This window comes from Chelonoidis abingdonii, chromosome 4 (assembly GCF_003597395.2).
Source record: "Chelonoidis abingdonii isolate Lonesome George chromosome 4, CheloAbing_2.0, whole genome shotgun sequence".
In the NCBI taxonomy this organism is placed as follows: domain Eukaryota; kingdom Metazoa; phylum Chordata; order Testudines; family Testudinidae; genus Chelonoidis; species Chelonoidis abingdonii.
The window spans coordinates 19,919,855-19,929,437 of record NC_133772.1 but is presented as its reverse complement, the minus strand read 5'-3'; the positions used below and the strand labels follow the sequence as shown (position 1 = coordinate 19,929,437).

The following is a 9,583-nucleotide window of genomic DNA, read 5'->3' as shown; positions in this document are numbered from 1 at the left end:
CCAGACAAGCAAAGACCTCATTCACCACTGGCAACTGCAAGGTCACACAAGCAATTGCCTAGAACTACTCCATCCCCAGTACACCAGCCAGTCCCCACGTCTGGGATGAAGGATGAAAACCAACACCCCCAGTAAGAAAAAGGTGCTTCGATCCAAAGACCAAGCCCCAGCAACCCAGTCAATATGTTTATAAGAGAATATTAAATAAGATATATACACAAGTTTGGCAATGATCAGCATTATCACGGGGCAACCATACAGGTAGGGGGGACACGGTATTTGGTTAGGTTAGCCATATAGTACATAACAGCCTAATGTCCGCCAAGCAGTGTACGTCGGTGAGTCCAAAGTATAGTAGGGAGCAGGAGTACAATCGTTCATCTAATGGGTACACAGAGTCATAAATTAGAGCAAAGCAGCCCAGATCTTACCCACAAAATTCACGTTGTTTGCCAAATCTCTTTAAATCTAAAGATAGGTTATAATAGAAAAAGCATAGAGGATAGAGCTAGAATTGGTTTAACTGATCATCATCCAAGTAATGCGCAAAGGTCCTTAGTCAGAGTTGTAGAGAGATAAGGTAAGCTGCAGGTTCAATTGAGTCTGGAGAACATCCCCACGGATTGTTCGTCATGCCTTTCGCTGCAGAGTCAGATGTGAGGCAAGTCCTCACGATGGAATGAAGCAGGATTGAAGACAAAATGGTAGATCAGGCCTTTGCCTCTTATATAAGCTTTTCAAGGTGTAAACACTCTCTATGTTTCCATGTGGAAAGTTCACAGCAAATGGAAGTTGCAGTCAACATGGCCTAGTATTTGCTCACTCGGTGGTCTACGCGTGTGGGTATACCGCCTTTCTTCGATGAGTCAATGTGTATTGATGGTCCTTAATGGGTCATTAAAGCAGCTAACAAGCTGACACACCACTTGTTGGGTGTCACAGAACGCAGCAGCATTTAAAAATAAGACATACACAGCTCATATCTAACTTCAACGTACAAAAGCATGCAGACTACAACGGTATAATCACTAACATAACCACGTAACCATTTAAGACCACCTTATAGACCCCCTTAACATAGGATTGGTGCCTACAGAAACTTGTTGCAAACCCCAGTGTCTATAAGTGTCCAGTTATATCAAATAACGTCACAACCCCCAACGCAAAAATTGATGCAGAAGGAATGACACAGACACACGACTGCAGCCCCAAAACCCCATCCCTTGGGTCTTTCCGCACAACAGCCCAGGTTGGTCAACCATATAGTGTAAACAAAAATTTTTACCAAACCAATTCAATACACATGATTGAATCTTTTACTGGCTGGTTTGGTTTGCCTTAGAGGTGGAAAAACCCCAGCCTTGGGCTGTGACTGCCCTGTTTGAGCAATTGGTCCTGATTTGGCACTCTCAGTTTGGTCACGCCAGAACCACATCGTCATACCAGTGCAAACAATAGTGGGAACATAACACACCCTTGACTTACTCCAATTGTCACTGCAAACTGTTGGCTGATGATGTCACCATCTCTAACTGGACATTTGGCATTATCACATAGAGCTTGGATTATTCTAATTCTTGTTGCTGATACTCCATAATATACTAAAGACGGTTTCTGTGTCCGTTGTCAAAAACCTTCTTGAAATCAACATTTGTTAATCACAAGAGGTGCTTGCCATTCTATCTGAGAACAATATGGTCTGCACATAACAACGACGGACTAAAACCTGCTTGTTCCTCTCTGAATTGAAGGTCCATTTGTTCTTGGCAAGTTCCAGGACAATCTTGCACATGATTTTCCCAGCCACTGAAAGCATATGTGATCCCTCTCCAGTTATGGCAGTATGTAAGGTCATCCTTCTTTGGGAATATTACAATGAGCCTCTCTCTCTTCCATAGGTTGGGTTCTTTTCTTCATTCCATCTTCTATTAAAAAACACAAGGAGATCCTGGAGGACTGTTTCATCATTTGCTTTAAGCATCTTTCCAGTAATGTCGTCATCTTCTCCAGCTGCTTTCCCATTTTTGAGTTTACTGATGGCTTTTCTAACCTTTCCCATTGTATAGACGCTACATCAATAACAAGCTTTAGTGGTAGGTCTTCAGTCTATTTCAAACAGCCAGAAAATGTTCAGCCTATCTTTTTCTTTGTTATTCGGTGTTTAGAGTCTTTCCATCTGCATTTTTAATAGGGTTTCCAATACTGCTCAAGTTCCTGATTAGTTGTTTGATTTATTGTCTTATATGAGGTTGGCATCTTCAGACTCTTGACGTTTTCTATCAAGTTGCCCTTTTATTTCTTCTTAGCACTCCTTTTTACCCTCCGGCTAGTGCTCTGTAGTCTTCTTGCCACTTGCTTGTCTATTCACATCTCATCAGGGCTGGTTCTAGGCACCAGCAAAACAAGCAGGTGCTTGGGGCAGGAGATTTACATGGGCCACCCTTTTTTTCTTTTTTTTTTTTTCTTTTTTTTTTGAGTTTTATTTGTTTAAAAGGAAGACAGTGATATTGCATTGGCAAATTCCTCATAGAAAGAAAGAGTGGAACAAAAGAATAATAAAGGTACCTCAACTTTTCCTCATTTATGGAGGACAGTCTTATAGTATGCATCCTCCAATCACACAAGCCGAAAATTGTCCCACTTTACTGCAGCTCTGTAACCATATGGGAACCAATCCTGTCTGTGTTCTGTGCACATCCAAAATTCCTGCTGAATGACCTGCCCTGGGAGCGAGTTACCAGTGACCCAGGGCTGGGAGAGCAGGAGGGTGGGGGAGGGCACTGCTTGGGGGGAACAGGGGAGCCCAGCACTGGGGCAGCAGGGGAGTGCGGGGGGGAGCCCAGGGCTGGGGTGGGGAGCAGCCAAAATTTTTTTTTGCTTGAGGCAGCAAAAAACCTAGAGCTGGCCCTGCATCTCATGATTCAAATTGCTTTGCACTTCTCTTTTCCACTGCTGCCCAAGTAGCATTATGAATACCTTCTTCCCCTTCATCTTTCCTTATTAGAGCTCTTTGCACTTTCTAGATAGCACATACTGATGTTTTCACAGAGCATCCGTCTGAGTTTTCTTCAGTTCACGCCATCAGAACACTGAACCTGCTTTTCAGTTCAAGCTAAAAGGCATTTTGTGTGTTTGGGTCTTTTAACCCGCACCACCCTCTTTACTTTGATCTTCAATTTAGCGATACAAAGGTTATGATCACTGCTTACATCTGCTCCCCTCCACACGTGTCCATCTGTCAATGAGCTGCAAAACAGTCTTGTCATGCAGAGGTGATCTATCTGGTTTCTGTAGTACCATCTGGGGAGTTTCAGGCCACTTCATGAATTTCTTCATGAGGAAACATTGTTCCAACCTGTGACCAGGTTGTTCACGCTGCAAATTTCTACTAATCATTCACCATTTTGGTTCATGTCCAAATCCCAGCCACATTTGCCTATAACTTTCACAGAATCGTAGAATATCAGGGGTGGAAGGGATCAAAGCAAGACCAATTCCAGACAGATCTTTACCCCAGTTCCCTAAACAGCCCCCTCAAGGATTGAACTCACAACCTTGGGTTTAGTAGGCCAATGCTCAAAACTATTGAGCTATCCCATCATTGTCTGACCCTCACTGCTATTTCCACCCTTTGCATCAAGTTGCTATGATTTCATGTTTTGGAACCTTGGTTAACAGATCATAAAAAGCAGCTTTTTCCTAATCTGGCTTTTCATTGGTCGGTGCTGCATTTGCAGCCAATTGTATGTAAATAGCTCAACACACAGTGGAAACCCAGGAGCAGCACCACACCTATAGCTAGGTACCTCCCTCCATGTGTCACCTAACAGAGAGGTTGGGGAATGGTATTCCACAATACTAATGGGAGCCTTTAAATGTTCATTAACAGTATTATGGGACCATTAAACATCCATCTTAATATCAATAGCTACATTCCCACAAGAGTACTGTGCAATTTCTCTTCTAAAAGTCCGCACTTTCACTGAGACGCTGATATACAGAAGAGACGGGCAGTTGTGGCTATTTAATCTGCTGTCCTGATCTGGTCTGGGAATCAGCTCCTCCCTGCCCGCCAATCAGCCATGATGCCAGACTGTAAAATAAGTGCTCCGTCCTTACCTTGCTGGCATACTGCTTGAGAGCATTAATGGTATCAGCATCAAAGGCTTCGTCTTCCTCCTCCCCAGCCAATTCCTCCAGCCCTGTTTCTGCCTGCACGGTCAGGATGGTGCTACCAGCTGGCATGACATCAGGACGATGTATGTAGGCAGTGGAGCCATCCTCCAGTTGGACCTCTTCCAGGGCACTGGCATCATAACCCTCTGGAGGGGACCACAAAAATCAAATGCTGTAGTCAAGCCTATGAGTGCTTATTAGCAATTGCTATGTACCTATTGGCATAGGAAAACGTAATCCTGACATTCCCTAACCTTTGAGAGCTTGACTTTCCAAATTTAATGCTCTTTTAACTTAATTTTTGTGTGTGTAATTATTCTGTACAGGAGAAGCAAGCACTCTTAAAAAGGCACATTATTACCCTATCAGTACCCATTATCAATCTGCTGCTATGAATATTTAATCATTCACAATAGGAAGAATGATCTTTTTTATTCCATGTACCAACAATTCCCTGTGTTGTAAGCTCTGCTAGAAGGTAAGCACTTTGAGCCAGTTCTTCGCTCTTCTCTTGCTGTTAGGCCATAACCCACATCAGAGCTAGAGATGATGACAGGAGCCAATAACCTCAATTTATAAAAAAGATGCAGAGTTCGCAGAGAAAGTTTTTAAGAATCCTTGGTTGAAGGTTAATCCAAGTGAACCTGATAGATTTTTATTAGTAGCAACACGGGCCAGAATGTGGCTTTCACGCTGTGTTTCTGTTGATGGTATGGTCTAGGGTGACCAGATGTCCCGATTTTATAGGGACCGTCCTGATATTTGGGGCCTTTTCTTATATAGTTGCCAATTACTCCCCAACCCCATCCCAATTTTTCACACTTGCTATCTGGTCACCCCAGTACGGTCACATCTGGATTTCCTACACTTTACATCACCAGAGCTATATTCTTAGCCCTGGTCTACACTACGAATTTAGCGGCATTAGATCGGCATCCATCCACCCAACGAAGCCATTTTTGTTGACTTAAAGGGCTCTTAAAATCGATTTCTGTACTCCTCCCCGATGAGAGGATAACACTGAAATCGACCTTGCTGGGTTGAATTTAGGGTAGTGTGGATGCGATTCGACGGTATTGGCCTCTGGGAGCTATCCCAGAGTGCTCCACTGTGACGGTGCTGGACAGCGCTCTCAACTCAGATGCACTGGCCAGGTAGACAGGAAAAGTCCTGCAAACTTTTGAATTTCCTGTTTGGCCAGTGTGGCGAGCTCAGAGGTGACTGTCCAGATCTCATCAGCAGAGGTGACCATGGAGTCCCAGAATTGCAAAAGAGCTCCAGCATGGAACGAATGGGAGGTACTGGATCTGATTGCTGTATGGAGAGAGGAATTTGTGCTATCAGAACTCCGTTCCAAAAGATGAAATGCCCAAATATTTGAAAAAATCTCCAAACTGCTGCTGCAGCCTGTGTAACCAACTGCCCTCCGCCTCAAGTGCCATAGCCTCCTCACCCAGACGCCCAAGAATGCAGTGGGAGAGGCTCTGGGCATCCAACCACTCCATCCCAGAGGACTGCCCAAGCAACAGAAAGCAGGCATCCAATAAGTTTTGAAGTGCAGTGTGCCCTTGTCCTTCCCTCCTCTCCTCCTCCATCACCACACCCCACCCGGTGCTTCCCTCCTCCCCCATCCCTCCTGGGCTATCTTGGCAGTTATCCCCCCATTTGTGTGACAAATTAATAAAGAATGCATGAATTTGAAACAACAATGACTTTATTGCCTCTGCAAGCGGTGATCAAAGGGGAGAGAGCAGAGCGGTTGGCTTACAGGGAAGTAGAGTGAACCAAGGGGGTGGGTTTTCATCGAGAAACAAACAGAACTTTCACACCATAGCCTGGCCAGTCATGAAACTGGTTTTCAAAGTTTCTCTGATGCGCAGTGCGCCCTGCTGTGCTCTTCTAACCGCCCTGGTGTCTGGCTGTGTGTAATCAGCGGCCAGGTGATTTGCCTCAACCTCCCACCCCACCATTAATGTCACCCCCTTACTCTCACAGATATTGTGCAGCACACAGCAAGCAGTAATAACGATGGGAATACTGGTTTCACACAGGTCTAATCAAGTCAGTAAACTGCGCCAGTATGCTTTTAAACATCTAAATGCACATTCTACCACCATTCTGCACTTGCTCAGCCTACAGTTGAACTGCCCCTTCGTACTGGCCAGGCTTCATGAGCCATGGGAGCAAGGGGTAGGCTGGGGTAGGTGCGACCGTGTGGTGCTGTCAGCTGGGAGAGCAGCCTGAGGCAGAAGCCTCCAGCTTGCACGATATTCCAGGCAGGACTGAATCTCCATAAGATGAAACTTATAGAAGAGAATGACCTAGAGTCACTCCCATTTATGTCCAGGCACTCCTGATTGACCTCACTGAGGTCTGCCAGGAGCACCCACGTCTACCGAGGTCAGCCAGGAGCACCCAGGAGACGACGACGACGGCTAGCAGCCATACTGCACTGTCTGCTGCCACGAAGGCAAGGAGCTGCTGCTGTGTAGTAGTGCAGTACCGCGTTTGCCAGCAGCACCCAGGAGACGTATGGTGATGGTGAGCTGAGCAGGTTCCATGCTTGCTGCGGTATATTGTCTGCACGGGTAACCCAGGAAAAAAGGTGAGAAATGATTGTTTGCCGTTGCTTTCATGGAAGGAGGGAGGCCTGACGACATGTACCCCAAACCAGCTGCGACAATGTTTTTGCCCCATCAGGCATTGGGAGCTAAACCCAGAATTCCAATGGGCGGCTGAGACTGTGGGAACTGTGGAATAGCTACCCACAGTACAATGCTCCAAAACCTGATGCAAGTCTCAGTACTGTGGACGCACTCCGCCGACTTAATGCGCTTAGTGGGGAAACACAATCGAATGTATAAAATCGATTTCTAAAAAATCGACTTCTACAAAATCGACCTAATTTCTTAGTGTAGACATACCCTTAGAAACCTGCAACATTTTGTTTAATCCATTAGATGTTTGACCGTAGGAAAGGATAGAAAAATTAATAATTACCTTTAGGTGTGTTGTGTATATAAGCCATGCTGCCATCTTCCAACACCACTTGCTGCCCATCTTCAAAAGCTATAGACTCTGTAAATCAATGCAACCCATAGATAACAGAGTGAAGAATTTCATGTCTGGATCTCAGAGTCAATTTGCTCAATTCCCCATATAGCAGAGCACATATAAGGCTTAGTTCAGAAATGGCCTGCTCATTTTTATAACCTGCTATGGACTTGCCTGAGCTGCCTCCTACTTTACTGGCTTTCCTATAGCACTCATCACTGGAGGAAGTGAGCTTCTCAATCATTACTTAATTTATTCTCTGAAAATCCCTGTGAGATGGGGAAATGAAACTATCCCCATTTTATGGATGGGGAACTGAAGCACACAACGATTAACTGACTTGCCCAAGGTCAAGTTTTAGGTCAGATAATAGAGCCCCAGTATCCTGAGTCCCATTCCAGTCATAAAGGGAATTAGAGACAGAGGATGGGTTTATTTAGCAGCTAACTTCTCTCTGTTCCTTTACAACACCTTATCATGGTTGGTACAAGGTTCTTATCCTCTGTAGCTCCTATCATGTGAAACAAATTCCCTTCCCCTCTCAGCTGTGTTAACACCATCCGATTTCAAGTCCAAGAGGAAAACATATCTATTGATGACCCACGCTATGGGGTTTCTATCACTTTTCTTGGGAGACTATTCCAGAGTCTAATATAACTAATAGTTTACAAAAAGTTCATGTCTGACTGTTCACGGATAAACGTATAGTGCCCTAATGTTGTTTTTAAACCACGTGGACACAGAGGCTGTGACAAAGCAGGAAAGTTCTTAATGCTTTCTCTGAATACTGTGTGGGTGCCTCAGTTTCCCCTATGCATTTCTTAAGTATCTAGGTGGTGGGATAAGGGTGTGTGATTGTTGCAGAGCCCTAGAGGGCCGTCTGCACAGAGAATGGCTGACACCTTGTCTCCTGGCAACTAATGGCTTGGGCCCCCTCCTCCGAAAGGTGGCAACTGAAGGTGTTGGAGAACAAAGATACCAAAGGGTAGAGAGGAGGGGCTGGAAGGAGTCTCAGTTTGGAGCTGGCTAGGAAGATTGGGGAAGGCCCAGAACCTGGGTCTGGGCTCCCCATCCCTCAAGATGAACCTGACTGAGGGGTCCTGTTTTCTGTACCTACAAGCTCTGTTTTAGACTGTGTTCTTGTTGTCTAATAAACCTTCTGTTTTACTGGCTGGCTGATAGTCACGGTGAATTGCAGGAAGTGGGGGGTTGCAGGGCCCTGACTCCCCCACACTCTGTGACAGAGGCTATGTATAAAGACACACAGTGAACTGAACTTATCAGATTTGTGATCAGACAGATACACAGTGTGACAGAGAGCACAGGCCAACACTATTTTAACCTGCATCTGTTTACATCAACAGCAGATTTGGCCTCGGATGAGTTTACTGCACATTTCACAGGAAGTCACATATTACTGAAAAAACACCTATACTGTATTTTCATTCAGCACTACAACAATAGGTAGGGGAATAAATCACACACAGATGGACTCCTTGAGGCTAGAAATTTAGAGGTGGGATCTAATTGTCAAGGAGGTCAGCCTTGAGTCACACTAGTAACATCGCAAAGTAGGGATACATTCCAAATGTCACCTGAGCTCAACTCATCCTCACCTTTCTGGACTGTCACTTGATGGATGTAAGCTGTCGTCCCATCCTCAAGCTCAATCACTTGCCCTTCAAGTAACTTCTCTCCTGCAACAGTGTGAAAAGAAAAACATCACAGCTGACTGCAGGACTGATGAACCTGCCAGCCAACAGGACTGTTCCCCTTTGTTCCTAACCCTTTGCTATTTCCCCCAATGGGAAATAATCTCATGGATCACAGTCACCAAATGAGGCCATTATTATCAACCCCTATTTGCATTCAGAACCTTAGTAATGGGTACACTTACGAATATCATAGAGAAGTTTAAACCTCCCTTTCCTATGTTGTCTGAATGGAGGAAAAAGTCTAAGGCAATCTCAGCCATCACTTATTTACAGGGTACAGGATTCTTTTGCCAGCTCTCTTTGCCATGTGAACAAAGAGAAGTAAAGGGAACAAAAATGCTTTAGCAAATACCAGTAGGGCTTAAACCAGCAGCCGATGGGGCCTCTTAATGGCGTAAATGAGGGACTGAATGCTTATTTTTCTTCACTTGGTCAAGGATCAATTCTTGTAAACCTTTACAGGTCCTGAAGCACTAATTGTGTCTACCTCTGGCAGGTTGTGAGAAATGGAATCTTACAATTGTGTAATTAGGATTACCATCTTGCTTCTGAAATACATTTCCAGTTGTGACATTTTAGTAACCTATGGAAGCCCATGCTACTTTCAGAGAGTGCAAAGCATTTGGGTCTAGAGCCCT

At 44.8% G+C, this 9,583-nt stretch overlaps 1 protein-coding gene across 2 annotated transcripts in view; it reads right to left on the bottom strand.

The window, feature by feature from the left end:
• ZNF76 (zinc finger protein 76) overlaps window positions 1–9,583 on the bottom strand; it is a 29,369-nt gene that overhangs the window by 12,273 nt on the left and 7,513 nt on the right. For both annotated transcript variants that reach the window (XM_075064936.1, XM_075064937.1), the window contains exons 3-5: window positions 8,847–8,927; window positions 7,177–7,254; window positions 4,120–4,322 (exon numbers count right to left, since the gene is read on the bottom strand). In XM_075064936.1, the coding sequence (XP_074921037.1) occupies window positions 4,120–4,322; window positions 7,177–7,254; window positions 8,847–8,927 (362 nt within the window). The remainder of the gene's footprint in view (window positions 1–4,119; window positions 4,323–7,176; window positions 7,255–8,846; window positions 8,928–9,583) is intronic.